The sequence below is a fragment of the Arctopsyche grandis genome, chromosome 2 (assembly GCF_051622035.1).
Source record: "Arctopsyche grandis isolate Sample6627 chromosome 2, ASM5162203v2, whole genome shotgun sequence".
NCBI classification, from domain to species: Eukaryota; Metazoa; Arthropoda; class Insecta; order Trichoptera; family Hydropsychidae; genus Arctopsyche; species Arctopsyche grandis.
This window is the reverse complement of record NC_135356.1, coordinates 378,600-405,275: the sequence shown is the minus strand read 5'-3', so window position 1 is coordinate 405,275 and position 26,676 is coordinate 378,600. Positions and strand designations below refer to the sequence as shown.

At 32.8% G+C, this 26,676-nt stretch overlaps 2 protein-coding genes and 2 long non-coding RNA genes across 12 annotated transcripts; 2 read left to right on the top strand and 2 right to left on the bottom strand.

Annotated features, from left to right (window-relative positions):
- The first annotated feature begins 2,082 nt into the window (after positions 1-2,082).
- LOC143922915 (uncharacterized) lies at positions 2,083-4,634 on the top strand. The gene is made up of 2 exons (XM_077446327.1): positions 2,083-2,268; positions 2,361-4,634. Exons 1-2 carry the CDS (start codon positions 2,128-2,130, stop codon positions 2,526-2,528), a joined length of 309 nt encoding a protein of 102 aa, XP_077302453.1. The 5' UTR covers positions 2,083-2,127; the 3' UTR covers positions 2,529-4,634.
- Positions 4,635-6,308: 1,674 nt separating this feature from the next.
- Positions 6,309-13,334, bottom strand: LOC143922904 (kelch-like protein 1). 9 transcript variants are annotated; one of them, XM_077446306.1, is made up of 12 exons: positions 13,119-13,289; positions 12,186-12,432; positions 11,959-12,106; positions 11,727-11,881; positions 11,447-11,649; positions 10,950-11,147; positions 10,689-10,883; positions 10,456-10,608; positions 9,011-9,159; positions 8,280-8,490; positions 8,005-8,158; positions 6,309-7,899 (listed from the first exon to the last, which is right to left on the bottom strand). In XM_077446306.1, exons 3-12 carry the CDS (start codon positions 12,075-12,077, stop codon positions 7,766-7,768), a joined length of 1,671 nt encoding a protein of 556 aa, XP_077302432.1. In that variant the 5' UTR covers positions 12,078-12,106; positions 12,186-12,432; positions 13,119-13,289; the 3' UTR covers positions 6,309-7,765. The 9 variants fall into 9 exon arrangements, with proteins under 9 accessions (XP_077302432.1, XP_077302436.1, XP_077302434.1 ...); XM_077446310.1 differs by having other exon boundaries at positions 10,689-10,868; positions 13,119-13,285; XM_077446308.1 differs by having other exon boundaries at positions 13,166-13,285.
- A 2,797-nt stretch (positions 13,335-16,131) lies between these two features.
- LOC143922759 (uncharacterized) lies at positions 16,132-21,197 on the top strand. The gene is made up of 4 exons (XR_013261644.1): positions 16,132-16,425; positions 16,988-17,136; positions 19,497-19,674; positions 19,758-21,197. It is a non-coding gene; the product is annotated as an uncharacterized LOC143922759 (long non-coding RNA).
- A 3,715-nt stretch (positions 21,198-24,912) lies between these two features.
- On the bottom strand, positions 24,913-26,456 carry LOC143922920 (uncharacterized). Its single transcript, XR_013261668.1, has 3 exons — positions 26,247-26,456; positions 26,027-26,170; positions 24,913-25,942 (listed from the first exon to the last, which is right to left on the bottom strand). It is a non-coding gene; the product is annotated as an uncharacterized LOC143922920 (long non-coding RNA).
- Positions 26,457-26,676: the final 220 nt, after the last annotated feature.

The following is a 26,676-nucleotide window of genomic DNA, read 5'->3' as shown; positions in this document are numbered from 1 at the left end:
AAGGTTGTAAATGCATTGTTAAAGGTATGCCGAACAATGGATAGCACTGTGACTATCCTACCTCTAATAATTACTATTGTTACAAGTGAACATAAATAAAGGATCCTCTTAGTGTAAGTACACAATCAGTGTTTTCATAGACCTCCCCGCTGTACATTTACATTTATAGGTGAATTAAGATTTGTGATTTGTCAAAGTGATTGTCAAAACGCAAAAGCGATTGCCAAAATGCCCGCGAACTCTTGGCGAAGACCACAAACAACGGCCACGGCCACGAGGGGCTTTGGCTCGAACATATGTCTAGTCGATAATAATAAAAATTTCGTAAATAAAAAGTATTTGAGAATATTTTTGTTTGTGTGACCAATTTTAAATTTTTGGGTGTGACAAGTTTTCTCGTGACCAGTTTTTTCACATTTCAGGTTTACATTTGACTAGTAATCACCGAACCGAACTTACACGATGTATGCCAAAGCGGTCGTTCACGGCATTTTACACTTTTGCGTTTTAAAATAAAGGGATCACTCAGGCCGGTCGTAAAATCTTTCGTTACGCTTGGTTAGATGTTGGTGATGAATTTTAAGAAAGTCACACGAAATTAAATCAGTTCCTTTTGGAGTTTTGACGGAACAACATCGAACGCTTTACTAGGTGCAGATATGTCGAATAGAAAACATACGTAAGTTTTTTATTTATCTTTGTTTCTAATACAGTAGGACTTATTGCTTATTTGCATTCTCTGGAAAAAAATATGTGTCATTATCCCAAAGGGTCATATACGACTCCGTCGACTTTGATTTTTTTTCCCTGGAATATGATATATGTAAACGCAATTTCTCTTATTCATATTATACAATTTTACTACTGCAGAGATACTGGAAGAAATTGATGATTGGGATCCCTTTTAAGAAACAATAACAAGATTTTTTTTCGCTCGTAAGCAGAGAAATTATAATATTTCTCTAGTTGTAAATGCGTATTGTCGTAATTCAACACATCAACGATGATCTCGTTTCAGCTCAATCTCGCTCTTTAGCTTAATTTTGATATTTAATTTAATTTTTATTTCAATATTTTGTACGCTACTGGTTTTAAAAGTTGGCCTGTGGGCCGTTCGTTGGCTCGGTGCGTACGCACCAGGACGCGCACGTCACTCGCTATGTGCTCGGCAATTTAACTCGACTTTCAAATTCGCTTCGCTTATGTTTTATTGTGTAAATATTTAATTGCAATAACGAAATTGTTTTTTTGTTTGTTTTACTGCATTATTTCAATAAAGAAATGAAAAAGCTATTAGCTTGTGTTTTTATTTTATTTCTTTTCTATATAAATATTACAATATAAAGTATCAAGTATATATTGCAATTATCACGTATATTGTGGCGGCGCGCTATACGACATGGTCGAGTTTGGTCACCTTCCAGTTATGGGGGATGAACGAATGAGACGACTGGCATGTTGAATGCAAATGTGTTTTATTTATGACAGCTGAAGGCAGAGTGAGGTGGCTAGCTCCGAACATAATCGAGTTGGTCCCCACTCGCACGAAGGTGACCAAACTCGACCATGTCGTATAGCGAGCCGCCACAATATATTATAAAGTATCGAGTATATATGTAAATATGTATACTTGATACTTGATATTTTATTATTAAATAATTATTTACTGAACAAAAATGAATACATTACTGATCGTTTATTATATTCTACTGATTATTTAGAATAAGTTACTGATCAAGTTTATAATTAATAACTGATAAATTTTTCATTGTTTTACAGGGTAAACGGACTACTAGTCATATGTGAACCAGTCACAGGACAACCGGTCGCTCTAGATCGGTCACACGTGATCACCCGTCACACTAAAACTGGTCACGAGAAAACTGGTCACACGTAAACACGATTTTAGGGTGTGACCAGTTTTATCGTGACCAGTTTTAGTGTGACCGGTTGTCCTGTGACTGGTTCACATTTGACTAGTAATCACCGAACCGTTTTACAGACCACTTTTGGAATTATAAAGCAACCAAATAATTTGTTGCCTAATATTTCCCTGGTATAACTAGTGCCAAATTTAGACCAAAAAAAAATAGCGAGGCGAAGTCGAGTCGTCTGGTTGCTGTCACGATGGAGACGGTGAGTGCAGGGACGATGGAGTGCAGGCTTTGTCTTGGACCAGCTCCGGCCGAGTCTGCCGTTTCCATCTTCCAGAGCGATCTTCATCCAGAGCGTCTGGAGCAAAACATTCGGACCTACTGTCAAATTCAGGTCGGTGCTGGTTACAGGTTACAGGTTACAACTATTGTGGACCAAACTCTTCTCACCGCTCAATCCTACTTTTTTTTCATTTCATCTTGCAGGTTAGAAGAGGCGATGGGTTGCCAGACGCGGTGTGTCTGCCGTGTAAAACCGATCTGGAATCGTTGATCGCCTTTCGAAAAGCTTGTCTTCGAAGCCACGAAACGTCTCAACTGAAGCTAGACGATGGCTTGAAGATCAAGACTGAAGAATTTTTGTTGGAACGATGAGCCTTCACTACCAACAATTCACCGAAAAAATACTGAAATTAGTTTAAAACCATTTCCCAATAAATCCGAACTCGTGTTATGGTGCGTACGCACCAAGCCAACGAACGGCCCACAGGCCAACTTTTAAAACCAGTAGCGTACAAAATATCGAAATAAAAATTAAATTTAAAAATTGAAATTAAATATCAAAATTCAATTGTTTCTCTCGTCGTAATAAATCAAGTAATTAAATAATTTCAGAGGTAAAATTTATTGGATAATGTGTGATTATTAATTTTATTTCGACGAAAGAAAAAAAAACCCTTTGACAAATCACCGACAACCGACACCGCGTTTTTTTATGAATTATTTTTTTTATCGATCATCGACGTCGAAATACAGTAACATATCGTGACGACTTTAAAAAATTATATCAAGATTTTTTTTCGCTCGTTATCAGAGAAATTATAATATTTCTCTGGTTTTAAATGCGTATCGTCGTAATTCAAAACATCAACGATGATCTAATTTTAGCTCAATCTCGCTCTTTAGCTTAATTTTGATATTTAATTTCAATTTTTTAATTTAATTTTTATTTCAATATTTTGTACGCTACTGGTTTTATCCTGCTGATTAAAAAAGTTGGCCCAAAATCGTCGTTGGTTTAGTCCGTAAGCACCATTACACAAAAGATCACACACTGGAGAGAAGCTGTTCTAATGTAATATTTGTTTTTAATCATTTATTCATAAATATACACTTGTCAGACATTTGAGATCTCACACGGCGGAAAAGTCATACAAGTGTGAAATTTGTTTAAAATCATTTACTCAAAAATCTACCCTCAAGACACATAAAAAATTACATTCTGGGATTAAACCACACAAATGTGACATTTGTTTAAAATCATGGAGGCCAGTGGGACCCAATTTTGCGGTATCTGCGCAAGCATTAATGAGCGTGCGTGTGAGGACTGGCCTACAATCACGCTGTCGCTCTGATCGGCTTGCTTCACTAGTGGCGCCCCTAAGCGGCTGCTCGAGCATTTACACTAACATTTCATTAGATGACGTTTCGATATATCAATACGGCATTTATCTCGCAATTACACAATTAAACGGTTGGTTCAATTAATCAATGACGACTGTGTCTTTCGTCTCCTCAAAGATACGCATTCCTCAAGTGAACCGCAACTTACCACTAACTTTTCGAATGCGACGCTCAATTATCCAACAAGTTTTCAACATGCGTGTGTATGTTTGATAAAAATGCATCAAGTATATCTTGTTATGTGGTATGATCTTACAGCCTTTGTATATACTTATGTATAATACTCTTTAACCTTAAGTTTGAACATCCGTTTAATTTTTAACTACTTATGATGTTTTCTCTTAAAGTTATCTCTCATTATTTATGAGACTTTCAATATCTTTGTTGCTCCCGGACTCTACAGTTACATATTCTGTTCAATCCTATCTACTTAACTCTTATCTATTATAATTTATACGAGTTTCTAACACGATTGTTATATTAGACGACACAGTCAATGACCTGTTGAAATCCAAAGTATTACTTTAAATAATCTTTATTGCTATAGCTGCATTTTGTCTCACGACACGTGTAAACCCTCAAATATTATTATCACTATTTATCTTTATGATTATTTGTGTATCTACTCAATAATGTCTCGATAATACATAAATCAAATACTAAAACTGTCTTACACACGGATGTTGCTCTGTATCTTAATCACTTTGTTATTTACCAAAATGATGTCATTGGTTAAAACTTATCATTATTTTTTGTATAAATACTCATGTTAGATCTATTGAACCTCACTTGCGATAAAACTTTCTAACTAGTAACTTGTGGTAGCACTTCGAGACTAGTAACTTGTAATACAAATTGGAAAATTAATCTCGTTTATATTTACTGCTATTTAAAGAATATAATCATTTTATGAAATCTGTGACTATTCTATACCATCTCCTACTCGTCCCCGTAACAATCTGATGCAAATGAGTGTGAAAACAATCACTATCAATTATGTAAATCATTCAATCCTTAACACGTCATCTTCTATTAAGGATCTTGGTGTAATACTCAATAATAAACTAGATTTCTCTGAACATATTTCTTTTATTACCAACAAAGCATGTATGTATGTACTTAAATTACTTTATTTTTCCTTTGTAAGGTCTCACCTTGAATTTGCCTCAATTACCTTTTTATTTATCCCATATTAATTGTATTGAGAAAGTTCAACTTAAATTTATTAAATCCTTACGCTACCTTTTTCCTACCTATACCCATTCTACTGTTTCCGACATTTTAAAAATCCTTTCTTTTAACAATCTTTCTGTCAGGCGACGACATACTGATGCTATATTCTTCTTTAAGCTCAAATGGTTTCCTTGATTGTTCTGATTTACTGAATAAGGTTAATTTCAGAATCCCAGTACGGTACTCTAGACGCGTTGCACTCTTTTCACTTGATCCTTTCAATAATAATTCCCAAAAATATTCTTATCTGCAGCGCGTTTATCGTATGTTTAACGGAGAGCTGAATGAGATTGATCTATTTGGTATTTCCCTACATCAATTCAGGTCTAACATCAAGAGAATCTTGACCGATTGATTCATATCCTCTCCTATTCTATTTTTCCAATATTTCCAATATTTTTATACTTTAGTTTAGTTATGTAATGTGCTATTTAATCATATTATAGCTTTCATTATTTTCCTTTTCATTTGTTTATTTTGTATTTACCTTTTTCATTTGTTTTATATTTGTAAATTTCAATTTCTTCTTATATTCTATTTTATAACCTTTTCCCAATATTTTAATACTATAGTTTAATTATGCAATGTTCTACATATTTTGTCATGCCTTTATTCTTTACTTTTTAATTTGATTTCCTTATATTTATCTTTTTCATTTTTTTTTTATATTTTTTGTAAAAATCTGTAATTTGACTCGGATTTTACATATATATTATACTATATTTACTATTTGTTTTTTTATACATATCTATGTAAATCCCGTTGTCTGTTGATTTTTCTATAAATAAAATAAAAATAAATAAATAAATAGCTTTTAGCAGATCTCACCAATACTGTTTATCAACTGTCGAATCAAATGGCCGCAATGTCAATTTGTTGCACTAATATGATGGCGAAGATGGACGAATTGAAGAAATAATTCAGTGTGTAATTCCATATTGAATATAAATTCATTTTAAAATTGATTGATATAATATGTATATGTATGTATTTATCATATTTTGCACAATAATAAACACACAAAATCTCCAAACCTTGTTTTTTTGCACCCTCTTGACTAAATGTATTATACTACGGCCTTTAGAAGTATTAATCTTTTTTATAATCTTAAAAAAAGTTTATTTATGTATATGTTTTACGTTTAATTGATATTCATGTACATTATAAAACTACACTTCTGTTGTTTTAAGTTTTATTATAAATGAAAAAAAGTGGCGAAGGTCAATTTTCAGTTGCAAAAGCACTATTTTAATTTGACTTAATTCATAAATTGCTATTATTACTTATAGTTTTACTTGCTTTTGAAGTGAATCAGTGACGTTTTGGAAGTACAGTTCAGTTTTTATGATCAACTAAATAAACCATGCAAAAAGCAATGTAGCAAATTAAAAGTTAAACTCAAAAGGACCTTGCCACAGTTTTCGAGCTACATATGTATGTAGAACTTCCAACATCGAGATGAAGATTATAATGGTGTACATAAGTCTTCTGATACTTCACACATTAAAACATCATACATAAACTATCCCATGATTTTATCTATGTATTTGAGGAATATATTTTTTTATTACAATCAATGTACACTCGTCATTACAGATCGCTCCAATGCGACGAGTGTACGAGAACGGTCAGACAACGTTCACAGTACGTTCAATAAACATAGAATACAATAATTAATCAAGTACAGATATAATAATCATAGAGACATCTATGGATTATTTTTAGATTTTGTGCACAATTTTTATACACATAATAAACACGAAATTATAGAGACATCTATAGATTTCAGATTTCTGTGCATAATTTCTACAAATTATACACCCAGATTTTTGTGACAACCGGAAATGATCTATGGCCAATTTTCAGGAACCGTTTCAACAACGATCAGATAAAATTGGCAAACTCTATGTACGCTACCATTAAGCCAAACTGCTGGCTTATGTATATAAGGTCAGAAAACAAAATTGGATAATTAAACACACATACCGGTTATGAGAGCATTTTCGATACAAATTGAGCGCAAATATAGGGAAATTTACACAAGATAAAAGTTCTAGTTCCGGTTGTCGGATTTTGTTCGAATTACTTAAAAGCACTATAATCATTATACACATTAAATATCAAGAAAATAAAAATAATTTAAAAGGTCAATAAAATAATGGAATATTGTTTAAAAAAATAATAATACTTCTGGTTTACGAATTTTATCCAAAACCTTATCAGCTCTAAGTTATTACACAAAGAATACAAATTTTCGGCTTGATACGTTCAGGGGTGTGCAAGGACAACATTTTTAACTTTTCTAAGTGGAAAAAATCCCACTTCCGGTTTATGAAATTAAATGATTTTTTTTTGATTTTCTTCACATTGATACAAGGATTGCACTTGGATATTTTCGTGAAGATCACACATGTTTAAGGGGTGGAAAAAAGTAGTGGAAGAAAAATCGAACAAGAGTAAACTGCCACTTCCGGTTGACGGATGCTTACCAAATTTAATACATAACTTGGTATTAAGCTTAAACTTCTAGATATGACATTTAACTTACAAAAAACGCGGCGCGTTATATATGGGGAAATTCGAGCGAAATGGTGACTTTGAATTGTCACTAATCAGTCAAAATCTATCATAATAGACCCAATTAAACTGTCATAAATAAATATTGAGAGTTTGTTTAATTTAATAATACTTAAAATTGAAATCCAAACTATTCCCAAAAACGAGATATATGAAAAACTTTTGTTGAGATAAATCGATTGGTTGGAAGCACAGCAGACTGTTTCAAAGATTTTTAACATTTAAGGTTGGGAACACGACGAAAGTTTACCACTACATCCATCGATGAAAATATGTAGTAACAACTTATGTATCATACATGGTAAGTAAGCACATTGTCGAGTGCTCATATATGTAGATGTCTGAAATTGTGTAGAATTTAAATAAAATACGTAATTTTCGAATATTCACTTCAAAATTTATTCATTCTTCATTATGGGTATAGGTAGTGCTAATATATTAAAATGGCAGCGCGCTTCTGTAATCGATCCACGATCTGTCCATTTGTCTCTACCTGGATCGTACTCCACCGTCGATTTTGAAAAAAAACCTCCTATAATTATCATATAACACACATTGATTAATGTTTAAATTAAAGTAGCAACCGATCACACAACATCCAGTAGAGAAGATAAATTTGCACTGGATTTAAACTCACCGACGCAAATGATTTTCTCGTTGAAAGCAATCGCATTGTGCATTATCTTTGCTCGAGGAAGACTGGCCACCGATGTCCATGTTTGAGACTTGATGTCAAATCGCTCCATCGATGTTCCTCCAATAGCATAAATGTAGTCCCCCATTGCGACAGCCTGAAAGTTGCAACAAATGGTATTCAGCGAAGACAACTTTTTTGTAATGTGTTTGTCTTTAAAGCTGATTAATATAAATCGATCAGTTGTGGCCTTTGTGAATATAACAATGAATTCCTACTGAAAAATTATGTATTTTTTCTTTCATTGGTGGTGCTGTTGTCCAATTATTATTTTGCGTATCGTAAATTTCCATGGTTTTAATTCTACATTTAATATTGTTCACACCTCCAATGACATAAATGTTTTTTCCTAAAGCTGCTATTGCGAATTCATAACGTGTTGTCAACATATCAGCCACTTTAGTCCACGTATTCGTAACTAAATCATACCTGAAATGAAATGACTGTATCATTATTTGCATATTATGTGAAACAAATGCTGTAAAATTAATATTTATGTACATAGTATTCATTTTAATTTTATTACTTATTTATATTCTCATTAAATATATTATATTTATGCAAATGTATAGTATATCATCAGTTAGTGATAAAATTAGAATTTTCACGTGATTTTCTCATTTGAATTTAAGATGTTTTTGAAGATGACGAATTGAATTTCAAATAAATTTTAAGACATTAAAATAAATCTTAAATGGGTTGTAAGATGAGATGAGGTCACGAAAATCACGTTGATAAATTAGTATATACATATATATATATATATATATATATATATATATATATATATATATATATATATATATATATATATATATATATATATTTTTTTTTTTTTTTAAATTATAATTATTAATTTTCCGTTAGAAAATTAAAACGATAAAAAAATGAAAAAATGAAAAATTATCTCGTTAAATACTGAAGGAAAGAAAAATTAATATTAAATAACCTTTCCACGGAATTTAGAACTCCCGTATCACACCGTCCTCCGATGACGAATATTTGGTCATCGATGACGGTGGCTGAAAATGAAGACCTTCCTGTTTGCATCGCTTGCAATTCTGTTGTTTCCTTTGTGACGAAATCAAAGCAAGACACCTGTGAAATTAGCAAAAAGTAAAAATAATATTTTATTGGATCTGGACAATTGACGGAAGCCGTCAATTGTATGAAATCCTATTCGGATATCACGAATGTCTAGATTATTTTGCAATCATCGACTTTCGAATTTGATCGGGAAGTCTTATTGATATAGCACAGGGTTTCCCAAACTATGTTCCGTGGAACACCAGTGTTCAGCTGAACCTGAATAGGTGTTCCGCGACAATTTGGAAAGGTTTTGTACACAGCAACACATTTAAAGATCTTCTACTTCATATTGAATAATTCAACAAAACAAAATAATTCAGGACAAATTTTTGTTGAAGTTTAACAAATCCTTCATGGTTGATTAAACTTGCATTTTTGGCAGATTTTTTTACCGAGCGCAACGAAGTTAATTTATCATTACAAGGAAAAAGTATTACAATTTTTAATACGCGAGATAAAATTGCATCTTTCGATAGCAAAATACAATTTTGGATTTCATCTAGTTGAATCTAATAATTTTGATACTTTTCCTGCCTTATATGAATGTTTGAAAGAATTAAATTTTAAAGTAGACGAAGAACTTTCCAAACTATGTATATTTAGAACACCTACATAAAAGCATTTAAAAATCAAAAAAAAATATATATATTTAGAAAACCTACATACATATGTATGTAGTGTTGGGATTGAACGAAAGGCTGATGTATGGGCTATGGCTGTGAAAGGGTATGTTACGACCGATCGTAGAGGGGGGATGAAAAAGTGGCATAGGGCGCGAAAGGACCGCTATTTTACAGGGAGTAGAAGTTAACCTTCCACTGGGGGCGGTTGGTCGTTAAACCACCGCGTGGTGTCGTTTTAATAAACAACATGACTGAAAACGCACGTGTTTGATCTTCAATTCCACCGCCACATCCCATCGTGGTCCTGAATAGCGTCATCTATTCAGGAATTCCACCCACATGTATGTATATAAGTTGAAAACAACTCTTGCGATATTTTCCGAAAACTAGTAAGCACGACTCCTGGGTTCGGAATCCATTTTTCGTGACAGCTAAAACAGTAGGCTAAACAGACAGCTAACCAAAATCTGATTGATTTAATTAGTGACTGATTTATAACAAAATTATAGATTTGAAACAAAAATACAAATATCAGCCTTTAAATGGTGTCTGGGTGAGCTTGTCAGAAGAGTACCACAGTTTTTCAAAACAAGCCATTATTGTTTTACTTCCGTTTTCTACAACCTATTTATGGGAAGCGGGAATAATGATAATCAAAATCTATTAATGGAAATAATGGTACCTTATTCGTGATTTTTTCGTCAACAACACCACCCATAGTAATCAGTTTGTTATTCAAGACCACAGCCCCAAAATGAGCAGTTTCATTGTACAAATTATAATAATTTGACCATTTATCATTGTCAACATCGTAAACTTCAATTTTACCTGCAATCTTAAATTCAAAACGGACGTTATTAATGAAACTTACATATACTAGTGATTGTAAGAAATTAACATAAATATGACAAATACTGCATCATTTTGTCCTCCAACAATTAATATAGTTTGTTTGCTGCACTTTCGAGGTTTACAATTTAAGGACAGAAATCGAGGTCTTTTTTCAAGATTATGATGATAATCGAAAGTGTTCAAAAACATATCACAGCAAGTGAATGAATTTGAACAGAGTGGTCTCACTTCGTCTAATATAAACTGAAAGTTTAGAAACTAACATTGGAATAATTATAATGAATATATAATATGATATGAAATTTGTCACGGAGCAGGAAATACCTTGACAGGCAACAAAGGTAATCTGATATATTTCAACAGGGTGTCTACATGCTTTTTCCGAGACTCGTAGTTCTTTTGCAGCCAAATCTTCAATCCTTGAAACGCTTGCTCTTCTCTTTCTACATTTAAATCATCCGACTGTAAAAGTTCACCCAGTCGTTCACAACTCATATTCAGGAATTCATTTTCCTGGATTATCTGCATACCAATGGGATTTATTTATTATGTAAATTTGTTTTGAAAAAAAAATTGTAAATTTGTTTTTTTTTTGTCGAGCTAAATTGCGTGTTTTGTGAGGGGAAAAAAAATAGATACCTAACAAGAGGGGTAAAAATGTATTCAAATTAGAAAATGGGTGAAATTGGGACTTGTTCGGGTCGCATTATTATAGTCGAAAATGGTTTTGTAGTTACATATGTATATTAAAATCCACGATACAAAATACAACATGCTAAATATATAACATAGAGATATAAAGCAATAACATAAAGGCGTACCTCTAAATAATTCTTCGCAATATAAGCTTTTGTTTGCTCAAGTAATTGCAAATATCCATGATGTTCGGCAAAATCTTCGATGAACGTGTAATTTTTACTGTCTGTTATTTTTTCGAGATACAATAAACAGTATTCTTCGAGTTCGCGCACCTGAATCATTTTAGAAAATTTGATAATGTTCTCAGCTTGATGTGGCTGCAAGTCTGAAATGAAAATTTGGACATGGATATGTTAATAAATGTTTTAAAAACACACGGTTTCCATTCACCGGTGTTCTTACCAATTTCACCGAGGTACAAGAACTTAATCGTCTTCTTGACAGACTCCGCGAGTATCTCGTCACTGTCTTCCAAAACGATTTCATTGGTTGCATTGTTTATTATAGTTTTGAAGAAATCGCTATTCGTAACAAGGATCAACTTGGACACCGGAAATCTGGAAAATGCAAGTCGTTTGATATAAATAAGCATAACTTTATAGGCAAATACCAAATACCAACGAAAAGCACCAACCTGTTATTCCCGACTATCAAATCTACATTACACAGCAAATTTTGTTCGTAAATGTCAAACATTCGCCTTAAAATTGTTTTTGCACGTTTTTCGGTAAAATCTCCATACGATTTTGACATTTTTGTTTAGAATGACGTATGAATATATTCTGAAATATTGTTTTAAAAAAATTACTACTTCGGGTTTACGAATTCTAACCGAAACCTTAATCAATTCTAAGTTCGTACATAAATATGAATACAAATATATATTTTCAGCTTGATAGGGTTAGCGGTGTGGGAAAAATCGTGTGGTCATTTTTGACTTTTCCAAAGGGAAAATATTAGAATATTTGAAAACTTGTTCAACATAAAAACAATGTGCAGATAGACAGTGCGAACATTAGAATTTGGTTTTCATTATAATGTGCTTAATATGTATCAGTTTGAGCGGCAACCAGAAACTCTCACCAACTCACGACTCCAGAGACCAAAGCTAGAGAAAAGAAATGTTTCAATATACAAAAATGACAATCATTTATTTTTATATGTATTTTGGATCATCGCCGCATCGGTGTATCGCAGCAAAATATTTATAATACATGTAATTGGGATATACTATATAATTTTTATGAGTAATAAAATATGTAGGAGTAACATTTGACAAAAGAATGAGAGGGCCACCTCACATTGAGGCAGCGAAACGCAAGGCGATGCGGGGTATATTCTCAATATACCCAATATATGTATAATCGCCATAGTTGTTTATCAACTCAAAATAAAATAAAAATATATCGCGCGCTCATATTAACTTATTGGAATAACGCCTCGAATACTAACCTTTCCAAGCTCCAAATAATACAAAATAAATCCCTGAAAATAATTTATAACACAGCCATATTACGAACTTGAAAAACCTGCATGTCATAAATAATATTCCGTTACATTACTAACAAACTAACTAGTGGATTCTATGACAGAATAACTAATAACACACTTGTTAAGAGAAATGTGCAATATGTCAGTCAACGATCAAAAGAATGAAAATGTGAGTACATATAATGAGAGTGCAGATTGATCAGTAGTAAATTGTATAGGTTAGAACAATGTATGGGACATAAGGTTAGAAAATCAAAACAAACGTATTCTACAAGAACAAAATCGCCAATCGCGATATAATACCAAAAGTGCATTGGACAAAAGAATTTCGAATGAAGCAATAGGTTTACTGTCGAAAAGTGCGCATAGATCGGAAGACACTTGTTGTGACAGATTCTGTCAACACGTGCAGATTTGACGAGCGATTTATCTGAAAGGTTGAGGTCCTCGGCTTTCGCTTCGAGCAGTGCGCGTAAAAACTAAACAGCGCGCGTAACGCGACCATTGCCGTAATTGAATGTTGAATAAAATGCTTACATTTTACCCTTAGTAAAATTTTATCTAGTCTTGTGCAAAAGTCCATAAGAGCATTCAAGAATATGAAGTTTGTTTTTAATAATCGAAGTGTTTAGAAATATTTTTTTGGAGAAAATGTCCTGGTTTTGAATTTGAAAAAAATGGTTACATTAATTTATCACGAACATTAATTGTAATTCGAAAAAATCTTGTGCATTTTAAACCATTGTCTGGCTACGTAAACGGGTTACATTCAGTGGCACCTCGTGAGAATTCATACGGGGGTTCTGTAGTAGCTCGTTGACAAAAATAGCATGCATATGTAAATATAGGCACGTTGCTAATATGCCGCACGGGCATGCGTGCATGCGGGCCTTTTATATTTAAGGGCCCAAAAGGTTTTAAAAAAAATAAATACTAGACATTCGAGAATCGGAACTGAAATTAGAATCGGGAATCGAAACTAAAAATGGAACTGAGAATCGGAACCGGGGATAAGAACTGAAATCGGAATTGGGAATCGGAGCTGAAATCAGAATTGGAAATCGGAACTGACATCGGAACCGAGAATCGAAATTGAAATAGGAATCAGGAAAAAAATGTGGTAGACGGCTGAAATCCGTGTACCACAATTCTTCCTAGTATATTTTCTGTTCACAATTCTGAACTCAAAAATCTTCCCGTCGTAATAACCATTCACCTGCAGCGTTCCCATGAATCTTATCGCATGAATCTTACTCCATCTTTCACCAAATTCGATAGATTTCAATGCTATTTTCATCGTAAAATGGGTAGAGACAGTCGAGAGCATGCTGCATTTTTAAATGAAGAATTCGGCGAGGTGTAAAGCATATGGAAAATGGGATCCACAATCCAAAAATATTCACGGTGAGCTATTGGTATTCATTGTGAATGCAAACAAATTTGGGTGATGCAACTGGCTCTAATATGATCAAGGTTGTGGCGGCTCGCTATACGACATGGTCGAGTTTGGTTGCCTTCCTGCGAGTGGGTACCAACTCAGCCATGTTCGGAGAGCCGCTACTCACTCTGCCTTCAGCTGTCATAAATAAAACACGTGCATTCAACATGCCAGTCATCTCATTCGTTCATCCCCCATAAGGTAATGAATATTATTTATGACAATTAACATTTTATAAAGCTGGGTACATAATAAATTTAAAACTCTTTCCTTACAGAAAACGTATAAGACTACTCAATGTATAGGGTAAATAGGGGGCGGCAAAATTTAATTTATAAAAAATACCTTTGTTATAATCATGACTTCGCTAATGAAAAGAACCTAAACAATAAAAGCAGCAAATGACATTATATTTAGTGACTCAACGTCATCCTGTGATTTCCAACAACCCACTATAACTTTTGTTCCGACAAAAAGTGTAGCCGGCGCTGATCCATTAGCAGTTATCATAAATTCTCAAAAGTTGTTTGAGCTTTAGTAATGATAACTGCTAATGGATCAGCGCCGGCTACACTTTTTGTCGGAACAAAAGTTATAGTGTGTTCAGTTCAGCATTCACTCTTTTGAAATATTTTTGGGGAACATAAATCTAAAATATATAATGACTGACGATTTAATGGCAAAAATTGGCTTTGTTACCACCGCAATGTGACTAATAATCCAATTACCCTATCGAGAAGTGTCCTGGCAGCACTAGCTAGCTTGATCGGTCGGCTATTTAGTGCTGGCAACACCGAAACAAGTGTTTTGACAGTTGCTCTCCGACAGCCGGTGCGTGTGCTGCTCTTCTCGCCGCATCTTCACTACAATATCGAGTAATCTTAAATTGAAATACATTTTAAACCCCAATGCATACGTAATTTGCGCTGCGACCAATCTTTTCACGTATTTCAATGGCATGTGCAATCGATTGGCACTTTGACGTTTCTCGTTGTGCCGCATTCCGTTGCATGTTTCTAGTTGTACTTCACGCAGAAGCTCGAGCTCCAGGCCTTCTGTTGCGGTTCGGTCTCGGCCTTCCGCTATCAAACGAGGAAAACATCATACGGCTTTGCAGTTCCTGCTGTCAGATTCAGTCAGCATTCGGATCCATTCGTTTGGAGAGCACGTCACAGTTGATCTTTGACTTTTTCTCCAGGCACGCGAGATGGAAAGACTGTCTACGTACCCGTATTCGTATACTTCCGAATGAATCCTGTTATTCGCACATAATTCCTTTCGATCGCTTTAGCATCTTTCAATCTCAAAATTTCATCACATTGAGGCTATGAGGTTGACGTCTCGGTTAGAGTAATGGTGTATTATGTGCAATCTAAACTTCACTTACTCCTGCGCCTTCTACCCTCGATCATACTTCCGAGAGAGGTATTCTTGTGACAGTAACGAAGGGCAGTCTAGTTGTGTGTACCGATTAAAAATTCAATTGACTTGAGCTTCACTCGCTATCGGTACGTCATCGGTGGTCATTTTTAAATTAGAATCGAATCGATTGTTCATTTCGACAATTTTTGTGCAAGCTTAGCATCTCTTTCTCAAATTTAAGTCATTTTTGTCGCCGATTGCGTCAAAGAAAATGCGATGGGAAATTCAGCGAGGTTTTCTTCGAGTCAATCATTTGGTGGGATTGAAAATCTACATGCGTACAGGAATGCTCGGAATTAACTGACAGCATTACATATATATATCAATGTATGGCATATCACATGCATTCATATCCAAACGATTTTTACGTAAATTTCCCTCGTGATTTAATATACCTATGTCTTTTCTGATTTACAAGTAAAGTCACCACAGTTGTTACTTTTTTTTCAGATTTCGTTACATCGTATTTCGTATCATGTCTAGTCATTACTACTCCGAACCTTCATCGGATATCGAAATGACTCCGGAAAGAGGGACCACGGATTCCGAAAGGCCAACGGAATACGAAATGTCAACTGACGATGATGAATCTTCGACGGATGTCGAAAGGGTTTCAGAAAGTGGGACCTCAGATTTCGAAATGCCGACAGAACACGAGATGACAAGCGATGATGACCGCAACATGTTTAATCAAAACTTTATTGACACATCTTTAGACGGTTGTGTCGTTTGTAGACGAACAGTGAGCAGGTATACATACATACATATATGGTATTTAATATTATTTTACAAATGTGCTATAATCATCTTCAAATGTGTGAATATGTTTGAAACGTGTTTCATCTCATCAAGTCTAATGTATGGGTAAAATTCGGAATTCTCGACCCACTCCTTCCTGTCATTGGTTGCTTTTTGCCAGTACATAAGTATTGCCATGCCCGGAATCAACTCGACTTTTACCTGATGAAATACTCTTACATATAGTGCCTGGTTCGCATATAATTTCGGACGTATATGTTGGATTATTTCATCAGGTAAAAGTCGAATTAATTCAGGGCACGGCAATACTTTTGGCATCGCAAAGAGTAGCCAATCACAGGAAGAAGCGGGTCGGCCGAGCCTCGCTTCCAAGCCTAGAGGTTCCGTCTTTTACCAATCTATGAATTATTATATTGTACTCTCGGAGCTGCAGAATGACTTTTCAGACTATATCAATTTTTAATACTAGCAGCCTCCACAGAGCTACGCCTTTTTCGAAAATATTTTTAATATTATATAAAATTTTTCAAAATTTGACTTTCTTTTATTCAAGATATCGACATGAACTTCAAATATGATTGATTGTATAAAATACTTTGTTGTGTTTATACAATCGAGAAATCACAAGTAATTATATGTACAGTCGAAATGATCGTATAATAATTACTTGTGTTGTTCCGTGAGGTTTCCATGGCATCTTAGGTATATATATATAAATTTTGTATTTTGCATATGCTTTCTGATAATTCTTCATAATCTGTGGTAGCTATTTAGGAACTGGTTATGGAAAAATTCGCAAATATTGGGCGTAGATATCGGTAGTGTGGACGTAGCCAATGGACGGGTTCACGTGCAACATACAATTTCAAGGAGTCCTGAATTCATTCATTCATTTGTTCCGACAGACTTCTCACTGACTTGAAATTGTACAACACGCATATTGACGAAACGTCTACACATGGAATGCTTGTTTTTTATGTATTTTTAACTATAATATTATTATTATCAATGTTGTGAAGTCGAACGAAACGTTTCCGTATTTCATTTCGATTACAATTCATTGTTGGATGATTCTTAATATTACGACGTTTAACATTCAGAGTGAGATTTTTCAAGCCTCGACTCGACAACATTGATTGTAATAACATTATATGTATGTAATCTATTATGTACACCTATGCTATATGGATATGTATATACAGTCACGAAAATGGAAAGTGGAACAAGGAGATTATGCGTAAAATTTCAGCTTTAAATGTTTAAAACCAACACACAAAGTCATTAAAATAGTAGATAATATCATAGTGCACTATTCAAAAAAGAGAAGTGTTAAAAATATATTGCAGAAAGGGGGCGAGAAAAGTTTTATGGCTGATTGGCTTTAACGACGGTGTGTCGATGTCGCGCAAGAATGATATTTGGGATTAAAATAACAGTTTACATGTACATTTTTCATTTTATTTCGATCATATAAACTATTAACAAATTAATAAAAAAGAAATTAATATTTGGTTGCGGCTCCTTTTGCTTTTATCACAGCTTTTATTCTACTAGGCATGGAATCTATCAAAACTCTCAGAATTTCAATCGAGAATTCATCGTACCACACTTTTTCTATTATTTCCTTTAATGAGTGTACAGACGTGATGTTATATTTATTAATTCGGCACTGAATGGCCATCCAGAGGCTTTCTATCGGGTTCAAATCGGGACTATTTCCTGACCATGTTAGTGTGGAAACTCCCAATTTCTGCAAATAATCCCGTACCTGCAGAAAATTCATGAAAATACTTCAGTTTTTTGCTCGAAATCTTATTAATGACATTCAACAGCATTAAAAAATAATGATAATTACCGTTTTAGCTCTATGACAAAGCGCGGAGTCATCTTGAAAAATAACATCATCAAAATGTGAAAGGTGGTTTTCCATCGATGGAATGAAACTTTCTTCCAAAATTTTTTTATACATTATTCCGTTGACAAATCCTTGGACAAACTTCATGCGACCAATTCCAGAATAAGAAAAGCATCCCCAGACCATTTGACTTGGAGGATGCTTCACTATTTTCTGGGTGCAATTTTGTTTGTATCTTCGTCCAACTTTGCGTCGAACATATTGATATCCATCAGAGCTGAACAGGTTAAATTTGGATTCATCCGAAAACATGACTCGTCACCAATCCGATGACATCCAATTTTCATGCCTTTTTGCCCATTCTAATCGAGTCAGCATCATTTTTATCGTTAAAAGTGGTTTTTTCGCAGGTCTCCGAGCGTAAAGTCCTGCTTCTCGAAGTCGATTTTTTATAATTTGGGCACATATTTTGATCGAAAATTCACTGGAAAGGTCTCTTCTTATCTCTACAGCAGTTTTAAATCGCTGCTGTAAAGATAAACGATGAAATTGAGAGTTTTGATAGATTCCATGCCTAATAGAATAAAAGCTGTGATAAAAGCAAAAGGAGCCACAGCCAAATATTAATTACTTTTTTATTAATTTGTAAATAGTTTATATGATCGAAATAAAATGAAAAATGTACATGTAAACTGTTATTTTAATCCCAAATATCATTCTTGCGCGACATCGACACACCGTCGTTAAAGCCAATCAGCCATAAAACTTGTCTCGCCCCCTTTCTGTTATATAATTTTAACATTTCTCTTCTTTAAATAGTGCACTACGATATCATCTACTATTTTAACGACTTTGTGTGTTGGTTTTAAACATTTAAAGCTGAAATTTTACGCATAATCTCCTTGTTCCACTTTCCATTTTCGTGACTGTATATATATATTGCTTTATAATTCATATTTTCATTTTATATACATACACATTGCATGTACACACAAAATAGCACCATTGTATATATATATGTACAAAATCTTTTGCTTATTTTGTTGTTATATAATTATTTAATTAAATAATAGTTACAGCACTGTATGTACATATATGTGTGTACACGTACAGTAGACCCCCAGAACGTGGTTGAAATATACAAAAATAATAAAAACCGCGTTCTCGGAAATCTTCTGAATTATTATTAAAGAATTTTTACTTACAGTAGCAAATTCGAGAATGCCCACCACTATTCTATAATAATAATGACAATATTTGATGACGATGTGAGGCTCTTTTATCGTCTTTTCTACGAACCTAAGCCTGATATATGCTCAGCATGCTTAATGCTAGTTAACGTGTTTAAGAAATATCCTGCCCAAACGAAAGTGGACTGGAATCATGTCAGTTGATATAATATTTATGCTTACTTTAAAACGTCTCTAGATTTTTTTATTTGAATTTTGAGCTTGACTAATCATTACAGATAATCGATTCGAGAATATCGGATATTGAACGGGGAGAGGCAACAACGATCAATGTATGTAGACCTTAAAACACCAGGCAGACAAGTTGAAAATTCACCATACCGGCTGACCATATGACTATTGACACGCTGCATTTAAAAACACTTCTTATTATGTACATACATATGTTAATATTCTATACAGAATAGATATTTTTGTATTAAATTAAGACTGATAGAGATAGTTACTACTACTACTAGATAGTGATAAATGTGATAATTAACATGGTCAGTTTGTTTATGTGATTGCCATTTTTTTTGTTTTTGTGAACTGATCGAATGAGGGCTAACATTCTACATAATATAATATTAAAATAAATCAAATTAAATATATGGCTGTGATTTAAGAGGGTAGTTGCTTAGTTTATATGCTTTTAAAATATGTTATATAAAAGTACAAAATATTAGATTGAATGTACATGGTAATTAAATTACATGTACAAAATGATACAAAAATCTCAAGTATTGTTTAATATGCTACATACAAAATTAGTCTGTAGAGAGTAAGACTGCAATTTATGTACCTTTGATACAATGTTTATTTTTATTAAACATATTTACGCTTATATACGTTTTGTTATATACTATGTATTATATATGTATCATACTCGTTACTGTGAATTCAAACTTCTTATTTATAGATAATATTATTATTGCTATCGTCGTCGCGTTCAGTCGTGTCGCCAAAGTGTGTTTTTGCTACTCCTTCATTGTTATTATTATAAAATGGCCAATACGTTCAAAGCGTCTCTAAAATTTTAGAGAGTATGGTCCAAATCCTCATGGACCCTACCAATATATTCAACAAGGACCAAATGGCCAAATTGATGCCTTTCACCTCTGATCTCTTGCATACAGTAGGTGAAATGTTCTCCAATATTGCAATGTTGAAGGTGAGCTGTCAGCGACTAAAAAGTATATGTCTAAGGAGACACTTGTTAGCGAATTGTATGAAAGAAAACATAGACAAAGCAATGTTATTTTATTTGACATAAATGATACAGGTAACAATAAAGACGACAATAAAGAAATCGCTAATTTACTGTCAAAAGCCGAGCTATCCGACCATAAATTCACCGCTTATATGTAGAATTGGGCAAAAAAAAGGAACGAAGCCAAGACCTTTAAAAGTAAAACTGAATGAACAGCAAACGGCAACAAAATTACTCCGAAAAGGACCCAAACTTGGAATAAAAATAAAAAACGACCTAACTTGTGTGCAAAGACTATACATCAACAATCTGTGGAGTGAAATGAATACTAGAAAATGTGAAATGGTGAAAGTGACCTTATCATAAATATTTAATTGGTGTGCCTAAAATAATAAAAAAAAAACAGTACAAAAAAACTAATAATCTACTACCAAAATGTCAGAAGCATAATATTCAAAATTCAATTCTTAAAAAATATTCAAAATTCAATTCTTCAGTAGATGGCCATCATCCACCCCTAGATATTAATATTACTGTAAATAAATATACTAATCTACCTTTAATACAACAAAATATTTTTGATTTTCACAGAGCTGAGTATAACGAAATCATGAATCAATTAAATGTCACTAATTGGTCGTTCTTAAACGATAATATTAACCTTGAATCAAAAATCATTATGTTGAATGATTTATTAATTTCTTGTATATACAACCATGTTCCTCAATATAAAAATAAGTTGCATTTTTTTCCAAAATGGTTTAGTCCTGAATTGAAAAACCTAATACATAAAAAAAAGTGTGCACAAATTATTCAAAATTTATAACTCTACACACTTATATATTGAATTTAAAAGACTAAGAGCTTTGTTTAAAGTACATATATCCAAATGCTTTAAACTTTATATTAACACAATGGTGGCCGCTGATGCATATATGCTTCACGACTGCGCGAACTGCTTCAGTCCGCTGATATATTTTTGTATTACGTTTTCGTCAATCGTTTCTGGTCGATGATACAATTATGTTTCATTTTTTTTATTTTATATTAGATTTATTTTCTTTTTATTTTAATCTATATATTATATATAAAATTGAATGTCTACAAACGTAATAAATCGATAAAAATTCTAAACTTTGTATAATTTAATTTGTCGGCTGGCCGCATTGTACTCATTGATTTCAACGGGTGACTTAGGAAAGGAATTGATACACAAATTAAAATAAAGTTATCTGTTATACCCGATATAATTGAACAATGTAATTTTAATTCATTTTTTTCGACACTTCGTTTTTACGTATATCGTAAACGGGTCTACCTCACGGGCCCGAATGTGAAACGCCCGAAAACGCAAAGATCGATAATTGAAAGATAAAAAAAGGGTGCATGGTAAACGGTACACACTCACTTAATTTGCCCGAGCAGGATACAACAGGAACAAGAGGAACAGGCTTTTCCTCCCGTATGCATATCTATGTTTCCCATCCGAATTTACGTAATTACTAGTACTCGCCACCGGTGACGCGTCGATAGCTCACACACACACACTAACAGACATTTGTTTACGTTTTCACATTTCTGAAATGTGAAAATTTCGGATGTGGTGGAGGCAGTTATCATATATAATGCAATTGTCCGACCACATTTTATGTGTTGTGGATCTTTTCTCTAGGCTAGGCTAAGATAGGCTACAAACATTACAGAATAGAGCCACGAAGAGTATCTTAGATGCACATAAATAGGTATATTAGTATAAGATCCGTGTTAAAGTATTTTATAAATTTGATGATACTCTGAAAATATATATGTCGGTTTTTATTTATAAGTTAGATAAGAAAATGTTACCTAGGTATTACGATAGATATTTTATTAGAGGTATGGGGGAAGGCGAGTGCAACAGTGACGGTGTTGTTTATTCTGACGAAGAGAATGCTTCCCGCAAAACGATGACTGACCGTGCATCGCATTGGTACTGCCAGAACCCCGGCGGTCACCACAGACGGTTACATTTACATAAATATAGCATTAGAGGTAGCAATAAATCACAGAATTTAAAATTAAATAAGAGTAGGAAAAACGTGTATGTATGGAAGTGTTGTTACTTATAATAACCTGCCAGATGAAATTACAAATATTTATTTATTTATTTGGAAAATTTACAGTTTATAAAGTTACATAGATTGATAGTAAAAAAACATAATTATGTTAAGTAAACCATTAATAATTTTCACATATAGGTAAAAAAAAGAAAAGCTCAAACATTTAAAATAAGAAACAAAAATGATAATAGAGTAAGATAGTTAGAGAAAACAAAAAGAAAAAAATAGAAATAACAGTATAATAAAAATATCAAAATAATAAGAATAATAATATGATAAAAATTATGAAATAATAAAAATAATATAATATATAACAAAAAGACAAAATAAATACATCAAAATAAAAATTCATAATCACAATCGTAAATTTTCAATAAAATTAATCATCGAAAAACAAATTTGCAATAATCACTCTAGCTTGTATAGCATTAATATTAAATAAGTCAAACATAGAAATTGTTAAAATTAGTGTGTTGACGGTGGAGCTTGCACGCCAGATGAATGAGCTTCTTCCATAATTAGAAAAAGTATTAGGTATGTAAAGGAGCTCATTACATCTAGTCATTCTATTTGGCACACGCAATGATAGTCTGCTCAATAATTGAGGACAGTCGATCGAGCCGTTAAGGATGTTCAAAATTGTTGAGATGTCAGCTATCTCCTTTCTTTTGACAAGTGGAAGTAGATGCTGACACCTACAAGCATCTTCATAGGAAGTATAGGATAATCCAAAACGGCTACTGATGTACCTCAAGAATCTCTTCTGAATGCGCTCCAATCTGTCTCTTGCACCAGAGTACTCTGGGTTCCAAACTTGGGATGCAAACTCAACAATACTTCTTACGTATGCACAATATAGTATTTTGTATGATTTAATAGAAGTAAAGCATTTGGAGGACCGGATGACGAACCCGAGGGCCTTCGACGCTCGAGCTACAACATTGTCAATATGTTTACTAAAGGATAGATCAGAGTTTAAAAAGACTCCCAAATCCCTAATTTCCGATACCCTTGTGAGTCTATGTCCGTTGATTGAATGAGGAAAGTCAACTGGACATAGTTTTCTGGTGAAGGTTATGCAGGAGCATTTTGCTACATTAATTTCCAACTTATTTATGCTGCAATAAGCCTCTAGCCTGAACAAATCATCTTGTAGAGCCAAAGCATCATTTCGGTTGTCTATTCTCTTGAAAATCTTCATATCATCAGCAAATAATAGTACACTTGAATTCTGAAAACATTTTTCAATATTGAAGATGAAGATATATATATATATATATATATATATATATATATATATATATATATATATATATATATATATATATATATATATATATATATATATATATATATATATATATATATATATATATATATATATATATATATATATATATATATATATATATATATATACTTGTAATATTGATAAACTTATGGTAGCTGTAAGGTAACACCTCAAACAGTGTGTATGTATCTATGTACATATGTGAATGTATGTGTATATATTAATACATTATTATTTGTGTGATTGAATATAATTAGTTATTAAGCTTGGCTATATCTTAAATAAACAAATAAAACCTTTATTTTTTCAACACTCTACAATCACACATCCTATTCAAATCTAAACTTTCAAATATCATTCTGATTGTATAGATACTCCTTTCAAAATTTCAAAACTTGTCTACCTAAATCTTGTTTACACAAAACTTCTATTTGGAAAATATAATCTAAGCATTTGAGAATAATGGTTATAATTTTTATCATCTCTTCCTCGTCCCTGTAACAAGCTATTCGCTCCACAAAATAATTTTATTTCAGAAAAGCTCGCCAGCCGCTACACACATATGAATTGTCATCGTAGTATATTCTGCTTACAATCTACTATTTATATTCTATATTTATACATGTTATATTTAAGAAAGAAAATAACTGTATCATAATGCAATTTTATAGAGTTATAATTACTTAAGTATGTTTCGAAATCTTAATTCACTGAAATAAATCCCAATTTATGATTGATCGTGTAAATATAATATGACTCGGAATTCCCAAACATTGGCTTTTTTTTTTTTTTTTGATGCTTGACCATTTCTCGTCCACCTTGATTTTTCGGTTTTAAATTGAAATAAGAGTCAGGTAATTGGGTTTAAATACGGGCCACTCAAGCAACAGAATAGCATTTATTCATATAAAAGCATTAAAATATAATTTTGATAACATTTAAAACAATCGTAACAAAAAATATATATTCATTAATGTAAAACACAAAAAAGACACATGAAATAAGTGATTTCAACATTGAATCATTGAAGAATCACCAAATAAAAAAAAATCAGATGTCTCCGTTCTTCGGTGAATTCTTTTCATGAGTTTTAAGACACAATATCGATAATGGACTTTTCGCAAGAGAATAGGTAAAAGACAATGATTAGAACTATTAAGTTATTTGAATTAAAAGAGATAAACTTTATATGGTGAGTGATTAGCTGATTAATATTTAAGTCATATATGTAATTATGAGAATAACAGAGAATTACACATCTTAAGAAAAATTGCTTTTAACAATATAAATAAGTAATAAAGGTAAAACATTATAAACAAACAATATATGTAAAACATTAATTATTTAGAAAAGGTAAAAACATATATACATAATTTAAAAAATATGAAGATACATACATATATACAAAAAAAATTATGTATCAATTTTAAGTTCTGGTAGAACAATGTGAAAACAAGGTTATAATCTAATCGTGATATTTTGGTCAGTTTGGAACTATAAATAAACAATATTTTTATGGAAAACAAAAGTTTAAACCAGTCTAAGTATTTTCTGCATACCTCTGAACTATTAAATATAATAAAGTTTATTTCAGCTTCATGAGATGGGATGAGTTGGAAATAATTATATTTTTAAATAATCTATATAATATCTGTCTATCCACTATTTAAACTCCAATCATAGATCCATCTCCAAATCCTTAACAACATTAGTGAGAGCTAAGCGTTCGGCATGAGAATCGGCAGTCACTATATATTTTGGATTTATGTTCCCCAGAAATCTTTCAAAAGAGCAAATGCTGAAAAATTCTCAAAAGTTGTTAGACTTTAGTAGTGATAACTGCTAATGGAACAGCGCTGGCTATACTTTCTGTCAGAACAAAAGTTATAGTGTGTTGTTGCAAATCACAGGATGACGTTGAGTCAATAAATATAATGTTATTATGGTTTGGTCTCTCTTCATTAGCGGAGTTGTGATTATTACAGTAAAGGGATTTTCTATAAATTTAATTTTGGCGCCTCCTATTCTCCCTATACATTGAATGTATATTTTCTGTAAGAAAAGAATTTTAAATTTATTATGTACATATGTAACTTTATAAAATGTTCATTGTCGTAATATTCATTACCTTGATCATACTAGTCATTTTTCCACCTCTTTCATATAAAAATGCAGCATGCTGTTGAACTGCCTCTACCACATCCACTATACTATGAAAATAGCATTGAAATCAGTGGAACTCAATCACGGGAATGTTTATCGACTTGGAAACGATCCACGTTGAATTTGTTAGACCAGCATACAATGAAATCCATCCCGGCAAAATGCTTTATGGATAAGCCTGACGGCTTATGTGATGTGGAACCCACGGGGGGTTATGTTTGTATTCTTTATAAAAGTTGGACATGATAGAGGAGGGGCAGTAGATGTTAGATATGCGTTCAGCTATATCAGCGGCTTCGAAGAAAAGTGACTGACTGACTGAAAAGTGAGTCATGAATGGATTATATATGTCGCGGTAGGTATGAATGCACACACGTCAAATGTCAAATGTAAAA

What these genes read in the sequence shown, in the direction of transcription:
- LOC143922904 (XM_077446307.1), bottom strand. Translation starts at nt 12,077, where the DNA reads ATGTCAAAATCGTATGGAGATTTTACCGAAAAACGTGCAAAAACAATT. An exon ending in CTTGTACCTCGGTGAAATTG is followed by an intron (nt 11,650 to 11,726) that starts GTAAGAACACCG and finishes TTTTCATTTCAG; the next exon opens with ACTTGCAGCCACATCAAGCT. An exon ending in GTTCTAAATTCCGTGGAAAG is followed by an intron (nt 8,491 to 9,010) that starts GTTATTTAATAT and finishes ATTTCATTTCAG; the next exon opens with GTATGATTTAGTTACGAATA.
- LOC143922915 (XM_077446327.1), top strand. Translation starts at nt 2,128, where the DNA reads ATGGAGACGGTGAGTGCAGGGACGATGGAGTGCAGGCTTTGTCTTGGA. An exon ending in GGACCTACTGTCAAATTCAG is followed by an intron (nt 2,269 to 2,360) that starts GTCGGTGCTGGT and finishes TTCATCTTGCAG; the next exon opens with GTTAGAAGAGGCGATGGGTT.